This window comes from Centropristis striata, chromosome 19 (genome assembly GCF_030273125.1).
Source record: "Centropristis striata isolate RG_2023a ecotype Rhode Island chromosome 19, C.striata_1.0, whole genome shotgun sequence".
NCBI lineage: Eukaryota > Metazoa > Chordata > Actinopteri > Perciformes > Serranidae > Centropristis > Centropristis striata.
Genome location: NC_081535.1, coordinates 12,404,653 through 12,427,822, shown reverse-complemented (window position 1 = coordinate 12,427,822; position 23,170 = coordinate 12,404,653). Strand labels below are relative to the sequence as shown.

At 37.4% G+C, this 23,170-nt stretch overlaps 2 protein-coding genes across 2 annotated transcripts; one reads left to right on the top strand and one right to left on the bottom strand.

The window, feature by feature from the left end:
* Positions 1 to 756: 756 nt before the first annotated feature.
* Positions 757 to 2,526, top strand: rbp4l (retinol binding protein 4, like). The gene is made up of 4 exons (XM_059358369.1): positions 757 to 873; positions 967 to 1,103; positions 1,880 to 1,992; positions 2,080 to 2,526. Exons 1-4 carry the CDS (start codon positions 757 to 759, stop codon positions 2,301 to 2,303), a joined length of 591 nt encoding a protein of 196 aa, XP_059214352.1. The 3' UTR covers positions 2,304 to 2,526.
* Positions 2,527 to 9,777: 7,251 nt separating this feature from the next.
* si:ch211-243g18.2 (uncharacterized protein LOC559906 homolog) lies at positions 9,778 to 19,891 on the bottom strand. Its single transcript, XM_059358185.1, has 10 exons — positions 19,852 to 19,891; positions 18,184 to 18,453; positions 17,914 to 18,039; positions 17,071 to 17,153; positions 15,867 to 16,023; positions 14,471 to 14,635; positions 13,598 to 13,723; positions 12,631 to 12,848; positions 11,408 to 11,436; positions 9,778 to 10,452 (listed from the first exon to the last, which is right to left on the bottom strand). Exons 2-10 carry the CDS (start codon positions 18,442 to 18,444, stop codon positions 10,337 to 10,339), a joined length of 1,281 nt encoding a protein of 426 aa, XP_059214168.1. The 5' UTR covers positions 18,445 to 18,453; positions 19,852 to 19,891; the 3' UTR covers positions 9,778 to 10,336.
* Between the last annotated feature and the right edge of the window lie 3,279 nt (positions 19,892 to 23,170).

Below are 23,170 nucleotides of genomic sequence, written 5' to 3'. Positions count from 1 at the left end.
AAGTTTACGTACAGCAGCAATTTATTTCAGTGACTGATCTCACACTCTTATGATCTGCACAGTGCCATGTGTGCATTCAAATTCAGTTCATGTGTGTACACCTGCACCAGCTCAGATACACACGTGCCTGTTTAATTGTGCTTCCAATCACTTACATAAAGATCTAATTGTTTTTATGATAAGTCTTGGGCAGATTTCAGCATAGAAGCCAGATTACAGTAAGGATTTCAACCCAACAGGATTAGCTCTAGATTTAAGCACCTCATTTAGTTCCAAGCAATGAAAATCAGCCATAAGCTCGTCTGTGGGGTGTGTATATAAAGGCTGCCTCACATACACAAGACTCAGAAGGATCACGACGAACAGTAGTAGAACTTTAATCACTGTTGCTTTTTCTACTCATAACAGGTAAGACATTGATGTTTTACTCATTTTTTAACTTCTGCTTACTAACTTTGGGATTTCTTTAGCAAAAACTATCTGAGATTGTGTTTCTGAAAGTGTATTGTGCACTTAAGGAAGTAAACTTTCTGTTCTACACTGTGCTACAGTTTAAAGACGGGCTGTTTAAAGATAACATGTGATAGACTGTCACAAAGTGCTTTTTTCATTGTCTCATGTCCAATAGTACAATATATTGTTGGTGCATTTACTGCATACTAGTAGACACAAGATCAGGAATGGTGGGTTTTGTATATAAAATATCCTATTGCCTGTTTCTGGTCCTAACACACTGATATGTCTGTTCATTACAGAATGGGATCCTCTAAGCTGGCCCTGCTGCTGGTGGTGCTGTCCTGCGTAGAGCGCAGTCTGTCTGCCTCCTGTGTCGTTGACAGCTTCACAGTTAAAGGCGACTTTGACCCCAAGAGGGTGAGTCAGCGATTTAAAATACATGAACAGCTAAAAAGTAAATAAAAAAGCAAAATAATTCCTGACTGTGTTATATCTTCCTTTTCACCGCAGTATGCAGGAAAGTGGTACGCTCTGCAGAAGAAAGATCCAGAGGGCCTTTTCCTGCAGGACAACATCTCTGCTGAGTACACTATTGATGATGACGGCTCAATGACCGCCTCCTCTAAAGGACGCGTCACTCTGTTTGGGTAAGTAAATTTAAGAGACTTTTTACCTTCCCTCATTTCACTACATCTACACAAAAATGACAGAATTCAAAACCAGCTGACTACATGCCCTTTTCAAAGCCTCCTCATTAGGGCCAGGGTCAGTTTGTTTACAAAGACATTCTTGACTCTCTCGGATAAGGATCTAGGGTCCCAAATGTTCAATTTCCAGGGGCAAATGTTAGGAAAAGGTGTAATTTTCTAAAAGCTCATTCTGAACAGCATTAGCCAAAGACCAGGATTTCCCTGGATTATGGAGGATTTGGAAGACATGGAGGTTGGAGAGGACGGATTTTTGCACAGGAATGCACTTTAACAAACACACTTAAGAACTTCAGCTGATTTAAGTGCTTGTGGCATGCACTGAAGGCAATGTAGGCTTTTTTTAAAATTATATGCATATACATACAATTGAGTAAATTTTAATCATCATTTCTGAGGTTAATATTTCATGTAATCTTAGGAAAAGAACAGTGGGCCTCATCCAGGAATTTTTTTGTATTCTCATCTTTCTCTGATGTTATATCTTGTGTTTTCTAATCTCAAAGTGGCTTCAAAGTAATGACATTATCATGCATTAGTGGAAAAACTGCACATGACTCCTCTAACAGATCAGGGCCACTATTAAATTGCATTTTTGAGAGAAAATTCAAACTACGAGAGATAACAAATCTGTTTGTAAGATTGGTTCTTTTTCATTTGTTATAGGTGCATAGTTCACTTTGACATTAATGTATGTTTGTATCTTCATGTTGCAGCTTCTGGGTTGTGTGTGCTGACATGGCTGCCCAGTACTCCGTCCCCGACCCTGCCACCCCCGGCAAGATGTTCATGAACTACCAGGGCCTGGCCAGCTACCTGTCCAGTGGAGGTCAGCTGTGCTCACATATCCCCCTCACACGCCTCTTATATCTCCTCTTCCCTCTTCATACTCTAATCTCTCCTTATTTCTAACCAGGTGACAACTATTGGGTGATCGACACTGACTACGACAACTACGCCATTACTTATGCCTGCCGCACCCTGAAGGATGACGGCAGCTGTGAGGATGGCTACGCCCTCGTCTTCTCCAGGAACCCCCGCGGCCTGCCTCCGGCCATCCAGCGCGTCGTGCGTCAGAAACAGGAAGACATCTGCATGGCCGGAGAGTTTCAGCCTGTCCTGCAGTCTGGAGCCTGCTAGAGAGAAAGAGAGTGTGGAGCTGCTGGTTGCTGTATAAGAGGCTTGAAAGAAAGAAGAGGGAGAATGACTGTATGTGACAGAAGATGTGTATGTGAGAGTGATAATGTGAATGAGCAGATGCAGATTGGAAAAAAAGAATGGAAGACAATGGAAAACCTGCATATGTCCAATCAGGATTTAAGATTTGTATCTGTTTTTTTTGTTTTTTGATTTAAATCCATTTCTTCTTTCAACACTCTCTGTTTGTCCACAGAAAATCTGGTGTATTAAGTGAATCTGGAAGACAAAATAAAAGATATTTTTCTAAACAAGATCACTGCAATTTTGTGCATTTTGTCAAGTCATATTTCTCTTTCAAAACATCTATATGTGACTGTTTAGAAATCCTACGGTTGCTGTTAGGAGCATAAAGACACACAGGAATGTTTGTCAGCCACTGATGCTTGAAAACATGTTGCACTTTGGCCTTGTAAGTGGTTTGTGATCCTTCCTGAGCTCCAGAGAATGCAGCCAAACCCAACACAATACGCACTGAGCAATAATAAGCTTACTGGTGGTCTGATGTCCAGTGACCTTAGTCCCATTCACTCAGCTGTTAGGCCACTTAGCTGTAGGGGTCAAGGATCATATCAAGAACTTTCTGAGGCCATCTTTTATTTGGATCACAAAGAGGACTGGTTCTATACTCAACGATTATAAAAAAAACACTTCCAAGCTTAGAATTTAGTTGTTTTTTTTTAAATGTTACATCACTAAACGGGTAAAAAAGTTGGCAAAATGGCTGACAGTGAGAGGCCAAGAGAGGCGGACGGAGACTATTTGTTTCCATAGCTTGGGTGTAATCCCGTTGATGTTATGCAACAAGCTGGAAGGCAGTGTGCTAAAGCCAATAATGATCAAGCATTACTCTAACCAACATAATACACCTGATGTCCTGGAGGACAAACAGTGCAGCCTGCTTGGAAACAAGAGCAATTTGCAGTAGAAGCAAACATGCAGAAGAGCATGCATCCCTGCGCTCATGCATTTACACACACAACCAGCATGACTTTGAGTAGGGCTGAGTGATATGGACCAAAATTCATACCCCGATATATTTAGGCTAAATATCGATATATACAATATACATCCCAATATTTTTATCTTACAGTGAGAGCAAATGTTCAGTCAAAGCCAAATATGATATGTCACATGTAGTTTTATTGAAACAGTTTATTTAAGTGAACATAAATACCGTATAACAACAGGAGTACCTTTTTAAAAAAAAAATCAAAGCTCCATAAAGTGCACATTTAAATAAAAGAAAGTATCTCAAATAAATATAGCCTATAAAATAAAATAGGTTGAACTTTTTCTGAAATAAATATATTTATATGAGAAAAGAATAACGAACATTACAAAAGAACTAAACATGACAAACCTTAGTAATGGCAGCATTTATATATAAAGAAAGAAAAAAATTGAACGACATCAATATATGCGATATGGTCTTATTCCATATCACATTCAAAAATATATCGATATATCTTTTATATCGATATATATCACCCAGCCCTAACTTTGAGCCATTTTTCATATATATAACAATAAGCAACAGGTGCATCTCAATAAATTAGAATATCATTGAAAAGTATATTCATGTCAATAAGTCAATTTAAAAAGTGGAAATAACACATTATATAGATCCATTACACACAGAATGAAACATTTCATGTCTTAATTTATTTCATTTCTTCCAACTATAATGATTATGTCTTACATTTAATGAAGCCCTAAAGTCCAGTGTCTCAAAAAATTTGAATATTACAAAAGACCAATTTGGAAATGTCATCTATATGCACTATTTGACTTGAACTACTTGAAATTGACTTTTGCATGATATTCTAATGTATTGAGATGCACCTGTAAATTCGATATAACTTTTTGGGTTTTGCTCAGTTTTATTTGGAGAAGCATCCCAGATGTAAATGTGTGAGTTTGTGGATGATCTCTGTGTGTGATAGATGACACTGTTTTGCAGGGCAGTGTGTAAAGGACACCAGGATAAACGCGTAGAGCCACTCTGCCTGTAAACTAGCTTAGCTCTGATGGGGTCAGCTGTGTGAGCTTACTGGAAGTGAGACTAATTAAAAATGGCTAAACCAAAACAACGTTTTATACTTTTAGCCTGGTGTGAAACTGATGTCTTCTACACATAATCTTGGGTTTTAAGCTAAGCAAACAGTGAAGGAAAATAACATTACGAGAAATAACTTTGAGAAACAAAACAAAACGCACCAAAATGAAGAATGTATATTCAATGAGAAAAGCCAGACTGTTTTTATGTAAATAGGCTACAAGCTTGAGGTAAGTATATAAGTGGATTTATCTGCCTGAGTCTGGTGAGGATCTAAGTCAAATACATGTCTGAAGGGCCGGAGTCAGGGGGTTAACATCTTCTCCACAGCAGCCTAGCAGAGCTAAACTGACAAATATCTACTTATTGCTCATAAGAAATTCTGATTGAATCTAATCTTAAATTATTCGGCATAAGCAGGAGACAACTTGACTTGTCATAGCAGGAAAAGCACAGGTGTTATTAATAACACTAACGATGGCTCTGCCCCAGTGAACAAGCATGCACGATACCAGGAGGCTGATATTAAAAGCAACTAAATGGAATTCAGCCATCATTATTCATTTGATTATTTACACCTGTGTTCTTCCTACTGCAACAAGTCAAAATGTCTATCATGAATTTGACCACTTGTTGCCTTTACTGAATAAATTATTAACTGCTATAATAAGATCTGTCCTTTAGAGGGCAGTCAAACCACATTGGTCACTAAGCTTGAAGCCCTTATGATCATCCATGTTTTTTTTTTTAACTTTTATGTACATTTGTCATAGTGTCTATTAATAGTGAGTCATTTTTATTGATGTTGACAAACTTAGTTATTGGATAAACTTTATTTTAATGACAGCTGATCACCTTAGTAATGATAAACAATGAAGCACTATACTTTGTTTCTATTTTTTTGTTAACATTTTTTTTATGTATCATGCAGCTGGCAGTGGTGGAAGAAGCATTCTGATCCTATACTTAAGTGAAAGTACTACTACCATCCTGTGAAATTCATCCACTACAAGTTAAAGTCCTGCGTTCGGAACTTAATTAAGTAAAAGTACAAAAGTATCACCATCAAAATGTACTTAAAGTATCAAAAGTAAAGGTACTGGTTATGCAGAATGAACCCACTCATATGTTCTTAATATATAAGTAGATCGTTTGTATTGATGCATTCATGTAAGCAGCATCTTACTGTTGTCCTTGTAGGGCTAATTTTAATTAGTTGATATACTTTTATGTGGTTTTGTTTATAAACATGCGTAATCACTTTAAATTGATCATATTTTTTATGTTATATCTTAAAAAGTAACTAATGCTGTCAGCTAAATGTAGTGGAGTAAGAAGTACATCATTTGCCTCTAAAATGTTGTGAAGTAGAAATGTAAAGTTACAATTGTGGAAATACTCAAGTAAAGTACAAGTACCACAAAATTGTACTTAAGTACTTGAATAAATGCACTTAGTTACATTCCACCACTGGCAGCTGGTGGAGGTGGATGCATTTCAGTGGTTGTTTTGGAGCTGCAGGGCTTCATGTTGGAGCTATAGCTCAGAATAAACAGGTGCATGGACTGAGGGTGTAGGGCACTGAAAGATAACTGGTGCTATTGTGTTTGTGATTGTGGGCTCAGGGTGGGGAGGAGATTAGATCTCACCAAGGAGATTTTAGCTTTAAAATGTCACCAAGTTCTTGCTCACATTACATATAAAGGAACAACAGAAAACATCAGAGAGGAACTTCTTTAAAACTTCTTTAGTATTGTGATGGGATGTGATCTTCTAAATGGTTCCTGAACGCAGCGTCTGAGGATATCTGGAGGTGTGCTTGTTTTTAAAAAAACATTACCAGACCGGGTAATCCAATGATCTGTCTGTCGCCTCACCTCTGTCGTCATTCTCTCTCTCTCTCTCTCTCTCTCTCTCTCTCTCTCTCTCTCCCTCTCTCTCTCTCTCTCTCTCTCTCTCCCTCGGGAGAAAACAGAGGAAAGACAGAAGGGGACTGTCTGTGTACTCTACCTGCTGTCATTTAAAGGGGACAGATAATGCTTGTACATTCTTGTATTTGGGGTATTTACTGGAAGATGTTTACATGCTTTAATGCTCAAAAAACACTTTGTTTTGAAAAAAATACAAGACCACCCTTTTTCTTCAATTTCTTGTTCATTTTAATGCCTGGTACAACAAAAGGTACATTTGTTGGGACAAATATAATGATACCAACAAAAATAGCTCATAAGAGTTTAATTTGAGAGCTGGTTTTCTTGATAGTAACCAAAATCATTATCAAGAAAACCATGGAAAATTGCTAGATATCAGATCTTAAATTAAACTCTTATAAGCTATTTTTGTTTTTATCATTATATTTTTCCAAACAAATTAAACAATATATCGAAGAAAACAATGGTGGTCTGATATTTTTTCCATGACTGTAGTGTATACTAACAAATGCAAATTAATGATTTTGTATTCAGTGTCACCTATCAAGACTTATTTCTGTTACAAACAAGAAAAGGTCATTGGGTGCTAAGTAATTTAAACAGTCTTAAATGCTGTTAGTCCTACAGAACAACAGCATATTTTCTCAGTGGATTTTGGCATTCACTACATAAATACTTTCCACTTGAAGGGAATTGTTCTGAAGTGGCTCCAGAGGACTTTGTCATCTTGTTAAATTAACACCTTTACAGAACACATCAGGTGTGAAATGGTTAGAAGGGTGCAGCTGATGTGCAAGTTATTAAAATAATAAATACTGCTGATACTTAAATGACTGTTATTATGATCACAGGGCAACACTGTGAGAGTTTCTTCTCACTAACTTTATTCTCCGCCTGTCTCTTTGTTTGTGATCCTGCTGACTCAACTTACTCAACTTCTGTCTGTGTTTTTATGACTTTTTGAGTCGTCCGATTGGGAATCTGCCAGGGGGAGGTTTGACAAAGCGGGTGGTGTCTTTGTTGTAATGTCTGTGGAGGGACAACAAGGCGCTTAGGAGGATCACCTGAGGCTGGAGTCAATAGTGTTTAGTGTTCAATAGTGTGATCACATTCATTTAGTCCTTACATCCAGACTAAGGTTTAATTTTCAAAATGGGGTGTTTTTTAAAAAAAGCTCTTGAAATGCAATTATTTCTAAAAATGTCCATTTCACTTTGCATTGTGGAGCTTTAAAACCATTTCTTTTTAAAATATATACAAAAAGTTTTGAAATTTGCAAAAATCCTGTAGAGCACAAACTGTGCAGAGTTCTTGTTTAATGGCAACACGTTTTGCTGTTATTTTGTTTCAATGTGGATGATGAACTTTATTAAGGAACAACTTGAAAATATTGGATCTGCTGAAAATTTCAATGTGTAAAATCCATCTAATAATTAACTGTCATTAATGTGGATTTAGATATTTTCAAGTCCTGCCATTACATATTAAATCTTACTTATCTTTTCAACTTGAAACTGAGACATTTCTCCTCTCATCAGTTTAGTTTTGTTTGACTTATGATCTCAAGGATTTTTAGAGCATGGTGACCCTGGTCCAAAAGGTCATGACCCTAAATTATAGGGCTGATTTGTGTGCACAGGTAGGTGCTTATTAAGGGATCATCAGAGAGAGTCTTTCAGGAAGAGCAAAGAAAAAAAATCTGTGTGTAGTAAAACCAAACACAAGGACGACAACAATACCAGTCAGTGTGGATAATTTGTGTTACATTGGAAGCAGAGACACAAATCTCAGTTACATGACTCAACAAACATGTTGCCTGCCACTGAATAATCTTATTTTACTACTGTGTCTCATGATAGTCATTTGCCTCATCATTACCAGAAGTGTCTTTGATAAAAGAGCTCCGGTATGTGTTGTGGCTGATAGAGACGTTACTTCACACCTCACCTCAATGACAGCAGATGTGTGTCAACCCTCATAATAGCTGTGGGGAGGTTCCGCATGTTCCCAGCAGAACTTATTATCAACTAAATGTTTCTCTCCTTTTTCTCTCACTTTTCTTTTGTCATCGTCTTCTTTCTTCTTTTTTTCCCACTGTGGCTACTTTTACCTTTCCCCAAAACAATTTAATGATATAATTTAAAAGATAATTTAAAAATCTTACTGCAGTGCTTTTTAAAACTTTTATCATTGGAAGTTTACTTGATACATAATATACAAAATCTCAATAATACAGTGATACACTGAGAGAAAACAAAACAAAGAGTTTTCTTTGCTGATAGGAAATATGTGTGAATATAATTTTACAAACTTAGAGTTTACAGATTTTTCTTTTCACACATAAAAACTGATATGACTGAACATCTCAAACCTACAAAATCTGTAAATAGATAAATACATATTAAATAAATTGTGTGTTATTTTACCTGCACTTTTGCATAAGTTATGTAGATTGCTGTAAAACTCAAAATGCATATGATACAGTGTTACACATCAGAAGCTGTTAGAATATTAAACTAAACATATTAAATCTGAGCCGCGCAGATCACAGAGGACTAGCAGAGCAGATATTCTACACTAGAAACAATGTTCGGATAATAAATACATTGCATTGCATTATACACAGTCGCCAATAAAGTTGGAATAATTTTGTTTTCAGACACAATCCTCTGTTTATTCCTATTTAAATGCATCAGTAATCACTTTGGAAGAGGATGATTAATACAGTTTTGAGAAGATATACACTTTATCTGTCAAGAATTATCCACATTGTCACAATCATATCATGGAAAGAGGTAAAAAAAAAAAAAGAAATTCATTCCAACTTTATGAGCAGTGTGTATCTGTTCTCTGTGGGTTTAATCTCATCTGAGGCAATGTTTAACCCTATTTTTTCTCTCTCTTTGAAAAGCTATTTTGTATTTTATTGTTGTTGTTTTTTTAAGAATTTGGGTAATTATGTAAGGATGGCAAAATTGGTTCGATGGTCAGTCCAACACAAAGTTTTTTCTATTTTTTTTTAATTTAGTTTCCGTCTCTTTTTGTGGTCAGTCCACCGCTTTGGTTCTGACTGAAGTATCACAACTACTATTAGATGGATAACCATGACATTTTGCCATTGACATTCCTACCAATTTTGTTGACACTCTGATTTTCCCTGGAACACCATCATCAGGTCAGAACTTGTCCCGTACTTTGTGTTTAGTGCTAATTAGCAGATATTATGTCAACACACTAAACTTCATAGTAGACTTCATGCCTGCTAAACACCAGCATGTTAGCATTAAGATCATAGTTCTGCTGTGCCTAAATACAGGCTTTAGACTCTTGGTCTTGTAAAGAGATTTTAAGCAACTAGCAACATCACAGTATAAAAGCCAAATAGTGTTTATCTTGAGTGACATAAGAATAGAGTGGTAGGCATGCCATGGATTAAAGAAACTTTATTTAGACAGTACAGAGTACAAACACAAAAACAGTCAATTAAATGATATTCTTGTAAAGTATTACATTTACTAAAGTAAACTTTTCCACACTAAGTAATAAATATCTTGCTTAAGTACACAGTATTTTTTTTTTTTTTAGTAAAACAGTATGAAGATGGTTATTTAGTTGCTCTCAAGCAAACACACAAACAAACAAACACATCTCTATTCTAAATGATTATAAGCATGCATAGCTACAGCAGGACTGGTCTTTTATGTTTGTGGCATTTTCTCCAGAAACAAAAAATTGATCAAGGCGTCACTGATTAGTCAACTGTGAGAAAACAATTCTCTGAAAAATACAAAACATTCATAGTCGAGCAATGCCCCCAAAATTCCCTATTCAAAACAATATTTCCTCTGTTGAATAAATGATGCTCCGCAGCTCATGTGTAATATTCTGACACCCTTTTTTCTCTTGGTTTTGCATATCCCTGTGTCATTTTCTACTACTTTCCTTTTCTTTTTTCCCCCCACCATCTTCACTTTCTCTCATTTTTTTTACTTTTTGGTCTCCTCAATCTGCTCCACCTCGCTGGATTCGTCCACCACCTTGCCGTTGACCATCGTCTGAGTCACCACCTTTACAATCTTCCTGGTGCGAACGTCAGGCTCTTCTACACAGACAGAGATGAGATGAGATGAGGTTAGATGGAATGAGATGGGAAAGGATTAAATGGAGGAGAATGATTTGGATTGAGATTAGAAAAACATTAGATCAGTTTAAATGAAATCATATGAGATTTACAGTGGTGAGAAAGTAGGCTGCGGTAAAAAAAAAAAAAAAAGATATGATGCAAGATGAGGTGGAAGAGATGAGCAATGAGATTAAATGTAATTAAAGGAAGAAGATTAGTATCAAATTATGTGTGAGAAAAATGTGATGGGTAGAGATGATGAGGTGATGATGATATGAGAGGAGACAAGAGAAAACATTAAAGCAGCAGGATGAGAATTTTAACTGAGATCTTATTTTACACTGTCATTTTTGTTGAATCATGAGCCTGGTTTGTAAAAACAGCTTAAACTATTCAGTGAGGGGCTCATAAAGGCGTCAGAGCCTTTTATTCCGTGTCTGTGTTTAGTCTAATGTCGAACAGTACTTAAACTCCCCACAGTGTGTTAATCCAGCACTGTGAGTCAGTCAGATTAAGACACAATTACAACATAGGGATAAATGTTGTCACAACCACATTTTGTTGCTACAGCAGCTGAGCTGTTGGCAGTGTTTGCATTGTTTTGGGCTTCATAAAACAGTCATTAGTCCAGAGGCGCTTGGGTGTGTGAATGAATATATTTGTGTGTGTCTGTCAGCTGTACTACGACGCTGTCAAATTACAACATAAACATTTGCTCGACTTATCTCCGCCATCATTACAGCGTCAGTCACTCTGATGTTTCCTTTAGGTTGTGATAAGGTGCATTCAGAATGAATGAATTACCAGAGCTTCACCCATGCAACTGTTATATTATATAATATAATATTGTGCTGGGAGTCATTCTATTCTGTCATACAAGTTGTGACTTTGCTTTTCCAGTCTATCATCTAAAAATCAGAAACCAAGCACTCACTTTTGGGTGGAGGAGGAACTTCTTTGATTCTGAGGGGAAGAACGGACACATGTTAGAGTTAGTAGCTTTGAACTGAAAACTACATGAACACATTTAAAGGGATATTTCAGGAAACGCTTATTCGCTTTCGAGAGTATCCAGAGAAGAGCAATATATATATATATATATATATATATATATATATATATATATTGTATCCAGAGAAGAGTATCCAGAGAAGAGCAATATATATATATATATAGCTTAGCATAAAGACTGGAAACAGGGGCAAACAGCTAGCAAGGCTCTGACCAAAAGTAAATGCTAACAAAATCCACCTACCAGCACCTCTAAAGCTGACTTATTAACATGTTATAGTAAGAAGATAAGTTGTGGTTTTACAGGAGATTTGGTACCTTTAGAATGAGCCAAGCTAGCTGTTTCACCCTGCTTCCAGTCCTAATACTAAGCTAAGCTAGCGGGCTGTTGGCTATAATGGACTGATATGCAAGTGGTAATGATTTTCTGTTCAGCTCTTATGAGACTGAATACCTGTATAAAAGAAGTGAACATAGCCACAGTTAAATCTCCCATTTGTTTGAGGACTACGGTTTTGAAGCCTCGGATTTGACATTTTGGCCATTAACATCTTGGGTTAACCATATTTGACGAAGGTAAGATAAGCTAGAACTGACTGAGAGCTCCAGGACACAATGTACCTACAGTCATTGAAAAAATGATTAGACCACCCTTTTTCTTAAATTTCTTGTTCATTTTAATGGCTGGTCCAACTAAAGGTACATTTGTTTGGACAAATATAATGATAACAACAAAAATAGCTCATATGAGTTAAATTTAAGAGCTGACATCTAGCCTGAAACTGAAGAAAACAAGAGTGATCCAATATTTTTTTCCCATGACTGTATACTGGCAATCTGCTGACATCTAGTTCCTGGCTAAAGCTGCAACGTAAGCTCCTACAAGGCAAACCAAAAACAAATGTACAACTGTTATGTTGTTGCAGTTGTATGTTACAACTGAAAAGGTTTATTGAAATAATAAATCAAGTGCGACGTAGCTTCAATTCCTCATAGACTTTGATACAACCTGACTTTGTTTCATAACCAGTAGAGTCACCCCCTGCTGGCCATTACAAAGAATGCAGGTTTAAGGCACTTCCGCTTTGGCTTCACTTTTCAGACCCAGAGGCTACATTCACTTCTTTGTCTGTGGTGAAAACTCACGTCTCTTCTCCCTCCAGCAGGCGCCTGTAGGTGGCGATCTCCATCTCCAGGTTCTGCTTGATGCGGAGCAGCTGCTCATAGTCGGTCTTGGTGCGCTGCATGTCTAGTCTGAGCTGGGAGAGGTCGTCCTCCATCTGGCTCAGGGTGGCCTGCAGCCGCTCCATCTCAGAGGAGTATTTCTGACCCGTCTCACCCAGGTTACCTTCCAGTGCTGCGATCTGAGGAGAGAAAGGGAAAATAATGGCACTTAGGTCTAATATTACTATTGTGTGCTGTTAATGTTGTCTATAATGATGACCTGGGAAATGTTCCCAAATTATTCATAATTCTGTAATGTTGGCTGGTATTAAAAGTTGTGTCTTTTCAACCTCCTCACATTTCTTCAGAGATTGTTTGCCAGCAGAAATCAAACCTCAGTGTCTCCTGATTCTGAAATTACTTCCCAAACCATTATCAACAAATACCTGTCAGCTGACAAGGCCTTGGCATTCAAAACAAACACTGGCTGCTCAGACACGATTACCCATCTCACCACCGAAACTCACCCCCATGCAATTTAGCAACTAAATCTGTTACGTTCTCGCATGACTTATCAGCGTGGGAGAATATGTTTACTGTCAACACTGGATTATGAGATGGAAAAACAAAATTATATTTGACAGACACGTACGTCACGTTAGCCTAACTGAGACTGAATCTGAACTTCTGTAAAGATTTTACGTGTTGGCATTTGATAAATCCCTTCTAAACCTTTCACACAATGCCACAAGTCAACATGTGTTACTCATAACCATATTTTATGTTTGATCATGTGTTTGCACTGCCTTATGGGCATTACGTTTTGTTTGCACAGCTCTGATTGTAGAGTTGCTGCAAGATTAATTGTCAAACCAAAACACAACCATGTCAGGTTTCAGCATTTCTGAATTTTTGCTCGTCCCGTCCCTCCTCGAGTGTAGCAGCTCACCTGTTTGTGCAGACTCTCCAGCTCCACCTCGAGAGTCTGCAGGAAGCGCTGCCTCTCCACCAGCTCGCTCTGAGCTCCTCTCAGAGCCTCGTTGCTCTCCTTCACCTCGTTCTGCACCGTCTCCAGCTGGACAAGAAAACATCACAGTAAGGCACACTCAGATGAAATTAAGGATTTGTACAAGATCAATTTAATGATTGTGTGTTTTGTCTCACTTAGCCTATTTTTTCTCTGCATATAGCTTTAATGTTAACTTTGACATAAATGTTGATAAAGTAGTAAAATACTGTCAAGTATAACTGACTGATTATTTTAATGCAGAGATAAAACGATTTGTTGATGAATTGATTAGTCGATTGATAGTCGATGAATAATTTAACTAGAGCCCCCTGCTATTGGATTAGCTGACCACTTGGTCAATTTGGTGTTTGTCGACTGAGATTTCTTTAGTCCATATGTCATTTTTTTGTGCTTTTTTCAAATGCCGATTGACACATTTTCAAAAACATATGCACACCCGTTTGGGAAGATTTAAAGTGGTGCTTTTGCATGATTTTTTGTGGAGACCATACATTTTTTAGATTTGTTGCTTACATAAACAAATTGATATAATCTTTTAAATGTTAATTGGAGAATGAAGAGTTTCTTTAGTTAAGGACAGCCCTAAAATTGAGTAATTTGGATTCGCTGCTTTTTGTGAATATCTTTGGGTGTTGGACTCTTGGTTGAACAAAAGAAGACATCACTTAGAACTTCCAACAATAATTGTTCCTCATTTTTGGACATATCATATTCTAATCAATAAACATTAAAAAAAAAAGTTGTAGTTGCAGTCTTATTTCATGAGAACGAAATGCCACTCTCTCTCTTCACCTTTTTGCGGTACCACTGGTCTGCTTGGTCCTTGTTCTTCTTGACGATCCCCTCGTACTGGGAGCGCAGGTCAGACAGAATGGTGCCCAGCTCCGGCCCGCTGGCCGAGTCCACCTCCACATTCACCTCATCTCTGGCAATACGAGACTTCATCTGCTCCAGTTCCTGCAGGGGGTGGAGAAGCAGTGAATACTTACTTTCGAATGAATAGAACACAGTAGTTACATTGTGTCAACTCTAAATAAAAATAAAATTGTATCACATGTGTGAACATAGAGGGGGACATAAGGAACCAGGAACAGTTTTGTGAATCCTACACCGCGGGTGGCAGGAGGATGTGAGGACATCTTCATAATTTAGATGTTCTCCATGAATAGTTGATGAGGCAGAGCTCACCTTACACAAACACTGAACTCTATTCAGGCACGTTCTCGGATCTCTTTCACTCTCGTTTCTTTGTGTCATGTCACAGTTGTTTTAATGTGATGTGATCAACTATTAATCATCTTGCTATACATACAAACAGCCTCTGTCTGACAGTAAAGTTCAGTTATGTGCAACTGTATTTTATTTTATGCATAGTAATTGTGTCCTCGCTTGGGAAGGGGAAGCATGAGAGCTGACCCCCCAGAGATGCTGCTTTTTATTTTAGTGAGAGAAAAGTCGACATTTTCAACATAAAGACAAACATAGATTACGTATGGGAGCAGAAAAAGAGGCATACACGGTCCACATTCCACTTTCCTCAAACAGGACAGGGTCAGAACCTTCATTTGTAGTTCAATAAGATAAACTAGTAAATGTCAAATAAGTATACGTGGGTAATTTGCATGAAGGATCCATGGCCATGATGTACTCCAGGATTCACAACAGCCAAAATAACGCTCATTTACTAAAATTATTTCTCAATATCTGCAGCAGGTCATGGATTGGAAGTTTTTTCACATTGTGTTTCAGTAAATAGGAGATGGGTCCCTCTCTTACTGAGAGGGGGTAAGTTTATCTTAGTTTCTCATCCCCCAGAGGACAGTAGCCCGAACGCCTCGGATCAGCTGATTGGGCAGAAAGAGCAGGTTTGGGAAACCAGATCTACCTGCTCCTTTTGTTTGTAGTAACCAGAGGACCACCTCTCTCTCTCTATCCCCCTCCCTACACATTTTTTTTTTTACGTGTGCTGAGACTCTAAATAAGACCTCTTGAGTCCACTAAAGTGGGTCAGCCTGATACCAAACAACTTGTTGTTTGCGAGGGCAGGCTGGAGAATAAGAGAGAAGGCCAAGATGAAAATGAGATGAGGCAAATGTCGAGTAATGGAGAAGTAAGTGTGATAAACTTTGTGTTAAAAGACCAAAGAGAATGGATAAGAATCGAGCACAGAGAGATAAAGTGAACTCACCTCCTCGTGGTTTTTCTTGAGGAAGTAAAGTTCTTCTTTCAGGCTGTCCAGATCTCCCCTCAGGGAGGAGATAATCTGCTCGTGGTCGGTCTTGGCCTTTTTCAGAGCAACACAGTCTCGCTCCACAGACTGACACATCACCAGCTCAGTCTCCCACCTGGTGAAGTCCAGATAAACAGCACAAACAAGCAGACAAACAGAATACTTAATGTTAATTTAGCTTGTTTTTAACTGTGGGTGAATATCCCTCATGAAGTTATATCTAAACTTTAAAACTTGATATGTCCGCAGATAGAAAATAAACATTTATATTTGACAAAAAACATATCTATTTCATTATTTTTATTACTTTAAATCCATTTTAAGAAAAAAAAAAACCTCAAAAAATGAACTAAACAAAATACTCAATAAAACCAAAATCTTATGATGTTTTTCCAGTAATAATAATATTGATTAGGGCAACACATTCACCATTAACTAGTTGCTTATTAGCATGCATATTAGTAGCATATTCTGTCTTTATTAGTCTTTATAAAAAGAGAAAGGTAATGCCTTACTTTGAATGAACAAACTGTACAACTAGGTTACACATTGAGAAATACAGAGGTCTACTGAGATGTACAGAATGAATAACCCTATTCAGTGGTAGAAAAATAAAGTGATGAAATATCTCCTTTAATAATATTCCACTTCAGAGGTTTTCAAACAAACTAAGAGTAAATTAATTTTGAGACCTTACTTCAGAACCAGGAACATATTCCGAGATAGAAAGACTTCATTTATAATTCTTTTGACACTATTTAGTTTAGATGTGTTAGATAAGAATAGACATAGGCATATTGAGATGTACAATAACTTGTTTACTTACTATCAATAAGCAGTATTCAGGAGGTTATTGTGGGAACTTTTTAGTTAATGGCCTAATAGTTTATTTATAATGACTAATAAAGGGCCAATGTGTTACTAATACACATGTTAACAAGCAACTAGTTGATGGTGAATATGTGTAAATCAAGCGTAACCTTAATTATCAGTATTATTATTATTATTATTAATAATAATAATAATAATAATAATAATAATCAGAATTTGCATTTCTCAATCTCAGTTTAACTCTAATGGGTTCAATAATCATATAAAAAACGAAAAACAACTAAACTAGTTTCAGTTTTTCATCCTCATACTGTGATAATGAGTCACCCACTTGATTCTGAAGTCATCAGCAGCCAGTTTAGCATTATCAATCTCTAACATGAGACGAGCGTTTTCCAAGGTCCTCTTCCTCACCTGACAAATAGTAAAGTCAGGAAACAATGTTAGACATTAACATCCTTTATTTAAATCTTCATTAAACTGTAACATTTTCTGTTTGGTCAAAATAGTCAAAAGTAACCATTAACTTCACCCAGACTCTGTTAAACTTAAAGATTAAGTGGAGGTCAAATAATGGATGAACTGATGCAGCTCCTGCTAAAAGACGCCGGACATGTGTGCATTTGCATGAATGTTTTGTCTATGTAAAATAACCAAAGTCTTCATAACCTTGAGCTTTGTTCATTTCCATAAAACTTGCAATATGGCTGCCTGCCTGTCATGGATGGGTAACTGAACAAGGCCCAGGGCCCAAACTGTCCGGGCCCTTCCTGCGTCTTAACCTGTAAGATGTCACTAACAGATAAACATGTTGACCTAGAGGAGAGTCAAAAATGACCAGAACATTTTTTTTAGAATGACTACAGAGAGACACAAAAAGGCTAAAAAGAGACAACTAAGAAAAAGAGCACACAAAAACAAAAAACACACAAAGAGGCATGAAACAACTACAGAGAGACACAAAAATACTACAAAAAGTGAAAGAACATAATTACAAAGAGACATAAAATGACTACAAAGAAACACAAAGTGGGTGTTGGGGTGGAGGGTTGGGTTTTTTTAAATTATTTTTATGTGAAGCACTTTGTGTTACATTTCTCTTGTATGAAAAGTGCTATACACATAAAGTCTGATTGATTGATTGATTGACTATCTTGCATGTTTTCTTGCCTACCTCTTGCTCAACAGCATGGGCTTGGGCCATCATGGAATCAAGGTCATGACCTTTGGGAATGCGGTCGAGCATCACCTGCTTGATTTTCGCCTCCAGGTCGGCATTGGAGCGCTCCAGTGAACGCACCTGGAGGAAGATAAAGAGAAAGAAACTGATCAAAGTGTTTCAGTTTGGTACTAACGGTATCATTTCCTTGTCCTCATGGTGACAAACACCATTTGGCTGCGGACCAACAGCTTAACAGAGCTGCTACTGTTCTATGTTTCAGACCTTGTCCAGGTAGTTGGCCAGACGGGTGTTGAGACTCTGCATGGCTTCCTTATCGTTGGCGCTGTTGCCGTGGATGCCGTTAAGCTGCAGGCTGCCCGGCCCGTTGAGATCCTGGCTGATGGAGGCCGAGCGGCTCAGTGGGCTGGCTGCTGCGAAGGACACGGACGCACGGGAGCGAGCACGGCTAGTGTCCATCAGAGAGCGACTGGAGAAGGAGGGCTGACGGCCCAGGGAGAAGCTCCTCACCGACATGTTGGACATGATGGGTGGCTGAGAGGAAGAGACACAAGGCGGGAAAATGTTTGTGAAGACAAAACGGAGACACGAAGAGAGAAAAGAGCACACTCACACATGTAACATCCATCACAGCAGCTGAGGGTTCATCTCAGAATAGAGAGTGGATAGATGTTCAAATTACACAGGTCATAAGGAAAATGCATAACTTCAAATGTCAGACTGTTTGACCTATTGCAGCCATTTAAAGCTAATGTTACATGAGATCTGGCTGTGGCAAAGCTCTTTTGTGGCCCTTAAGCAAATGTGTTTTATTCTAGCGTTTGGCTATGCTTAAACACAAGTAGGGCCTTATATTCAAGACCACTGAACGCCCCACTGAAAATGATGAAAGGAGTCTTTCAATGAGCGAGGAGATGACCGACTTTACGGTCGGAGCCACTTCAGTCTGTCCGTCTCGGCTCCATTCAAATGCAACTTCAACTCAAGTCAGTTTTAAAATCAAAATGTAAATGAGCACAACTCAACCCTGGGGCGAAGGAGAGCCTCTCAACGGGACTGAGAATGCTCTCATACAGTCCATTACTATGATAATAAGCTGCATTTTATATTCAAGAAGAGACTAATGGAGGACTCATAAAAGCAGAAAAAAAGTGAGGAGGTGAATAGTGGCTACGAAAAATAAAAGCTTTCCTAGAAGTTTAGACTACTGAAGATGTGGTTAAATGTTTTAAAAGATTATGAAAGTCATGTTTCCGTTTACAGTTTGTATGCAAAAATAAACAGTTTTCAGCTATCTTAAAAATTTGTTTAAATACTTAATATTATATTTCATACGAGACACTCTTTCAACCTAATTCAAATAGATGTTCACATTACTTCCTGTCACATTACATAGTTCAGGACAGTGTATCATTGTCTGTGTGCATATGTGTGTGTGTGTGTGTGTGTGTGTGTGTGTGTGTGTGTTTCTGTAGATTAGCGGTCAAGGGAACCTCTCTGTCTCTCTGTCACTTGATCCTTGCAACACCGTTCCCACAACACTACAAAGGACCCAGCAGGAGACAGGCGCTCCTTGTTCAGATGAAAGATAGAGCTTGGGAAAATGATCGGGAAAATATTCTGAGTGAATTCCAGTGACACAAGGAGACACTTTGTTTAGCAGGAAGTGGACTTTCACTCATTTCATTTTTTCCCCCCTTTTTGAAATATCTTGTCATTAGCTCACAAATAGTCATGTTGACAGCTGTTGAATGAAAGTGAACATGAAGATAAGATTAATTTGCTTGAAAGTAGTAGCCAATTTTTCTTACAAATTCTGCTTGATTGATTGATTCGGATCAATGCTTTACAATCTTAAGTAAAAAAACATCAACATAGAATTGTTAAAACATATTTAAATCATCATTTCTAATATTAAACAATGCTACTCACCAGGTTCTTTCTTCAGATAGAGACAGGAGGGATCCAGAGGAATACAGGAGGCTCTGTGCTGCTGATGCTAAGGTGAGCTTATATGCAGGTGTGCAGGAAGTGGGAGGGGCCAGCTCTGAACAGGGGGCGTGTTCACAGCACCTGAAGGTCTTGAGAAAGGTAGATGTCGAGTCTTGTGATGAAACTCGCAACATATATTTTCATTTCATCTGTATTCTATTGAGGTACAATTAGATTCTTTGCTGAGATACTCCAGGCTCATTTTGTATCGTTTTTATGAGCTCAGAATCAGATATGTACACATACAGTCATGGAAAAAAATATTAGACCACCCTTGTCTTCTCTAATATCTTGTTCATTTTAATGGCTGGTACAACTAAAGGTACATTTGTTTGGACAAATATAATGATAACAACAAAAATAGATCATAAGAGTTGTTATCCAGTGGGACAAATTTAATTATTGCACATGATTTCTATTGAAAGTCCGTATTGCACTGATTAGTTATTATAAATGAAGTTATGAATAATGTGATTGTGGCTGCTGATGGGCAAAATAATTCCAGTTAATTTAATCATTTCAAATATTGATAATTTTAATAGTTTTACTACTGCACACAAGATGTCTCACTGAAAACTCTGTTCTTAGTGGACACTGAAGGTTTTAAGTTTCAACGTCACATTTGTAAGTTGCTTATTTTGACCATGATTATCTTCCAAACTTGTTGTGATGTCACACTATCATGCTTAAGGCGAGCACAGACAAACCAAACTTCCTTACTCTACTTCATGCATTTGAAAGTATCCTTCGAGGGTAAAACTGCACATACATCATGGAGGCTTTAAACATTTTGGATAGAACAATAAACTGCAAACAGAACACTCACACACAAACTGACAAACTGCAAACTTGTATGAGGATTGTCTGTAGAGTCAGCGCTATGAGAGATCCCTTTCACATTTCTATAAAAGTTTTGAGTACTTAAAAATATGCACATATTCAGTCAGTGATGCTGACAGTACTCAGCTTCCACCTCGCAGCATCATTGATCACAATAAAGCATTATCCTCTCATGTACCTGTGCTATTAAATATCTCATTATCATCTCATCCCTGTGCTATTTGTAAGGTGGCGGGAGGAGCCCTGCTGTCCTGCAGTCAGTCATCTCACTGCAACCTGATCCTCCTTCTACCTGTCCGAGATAAAATATTCAACAAGTTGCTCACAGAAAGAAAAACCTGCCAACTGAAGCACTTTGAAACAAACATGGTGCACACTCCTTACAGTATATTCGCACACACACAATCACTTAAAGCTTATTTTTACAACCTCTAAAACACTCTTTAGAATGTGTCATTGTTAATGAAGATGTGAGTTTAAAGATGAGGCTGTATTTAAGCGAGAAGAAGTTGAATGTTTGTCATTTATTTATTCTACACACACATTAACATGTAACTAACCGACTCTGTGGTGGTCAATATTTACTTCCTTTTACTGCCAACACATACACACACACACACACACACACACACACACACACACACACACACACGCTAAGTGTTACAATATGTGTGGGCTGCTTACACAGCCCACATTTACTGTAACTATTTGAATTTTTTTACTTTGTCCATGCAAAGTCTTATAGAAACACTGTGAGATTAAAAATATGGGGCTGAAGGGTATCCCACATATCATCATATTGACATTCAAATAAAATGAAAATATTCTGTGAGTCTTTCGGCATTGCAAATGTCTCCATTTGCATCTACGAACATTCTACATCAAGTGCTTGTAAGTTGAGAGCAAAATAGCCAATAGTTATATTATTAATGTATTGCTTTTATTTATCTTGTGTACACTAAAATCACTAATAATGCAGTTATTGCAGTTCTCATTAATTTATATGTGTCTACTTTGTCTAGAGGAACTGTGAGATTTTTTTTGCAAAAAAGAAAACAAATCCAGTTCCATAGCTATAGCTGATATACAACAGTCACACGAAACAATCTAGTTTGATAAACAGCACTACAAGTGAGAAAAATAATTTTAATTTGGGGGTGAATTGCCCCGTATTATATTATATATAATATTTAGTGTTATTGGACTGCTGCTCTCCAAATTGATATGTTGTTGTGAACCTTAAAAATAATAATTTATTTAGTAGCCTACTCTTAAAAGCCTAAAAACACACAATAAAATCAAAGGTGAGGGGGGGGGAATAAAACCAACCAAGTGGAACATATAAAACATAAAAATAAAAATAAACATAAAAACTATAAACGTTATTGAGAGGTGAATTGTTAAAAAAATCAGTTTTAAAATCTTATGGAGTAGTAAAAATGTTATGGCGAGTGATGAAAATGGGGGATGAAGTGGGTAAAGTGAGAATGAACAAGAACAAGAACAAGAACTACCACTATTCATAATGGCAAAATTGGGTTTAGTCAACATTCAACACATTCAACAGTCAGTGATCTATCTCCACTTTGTGGTAAAGGCTGGTCAATACAAGTGAAGTGCACAACAAAGCAAGTACCAGTACTTCCCAAAAGAGGGCAGCAACAAGCCACCCTACTGTAGTACATACTTAAGTCTTTTTATATATATTTGCGGACTGTCTACACCGATTTTCCAATGTTTTTAAAGATAAGAATAAGAAAAAATAAAATAAAATAAAAAAAATAATAATAAAATAAAATAAAATAAATGTAGTATTGCTTACACTCTAAGTAGCTTTAAGGTTGGACAATATATTAAAACTGAATACTATACAGTATGTTATGTATCTGCTTATTTCATCTCTTCATTAAAGATAAATTATGTTTACACAGTGAAAAATTCTCCGTCTCTCTGCATGTTTCTCAGTCGATGCACCATTTCATCAAAAGGAGATATTTGCATCATTTTTATACACTCAAACTTTTTTATTGAATTCTAGACATATTTGGTACCTTTGGAAACCTTTGGATCTGCACCAGAGTTTAAATAAAGTTCTGCAGATCTGAATAGTGTTTAACAGCACAGCGCACATTTGTAGAATTTGTAGGTTAAATAAATAGAGACATGTAAACTTGAAAACAAACTTGGCAGAAACTACCACTAAACTTGAGCTGCACATCCCTATATGAGACCAATCATGATGGAGCTGAACCTTAATCAACCTTTCCTCTTACTGTCACTTTCTCACTTTCTCTTTCGTCTCACTCTCTCTCCTTCAGCCCATGTGGATCAGAGTTTGGTTGTTAAAAAAATAAACAGGTGATTAGACTGGCAGGATGTCAGGATACTACTCATGACCCCACTTGACCCCTCACGACCC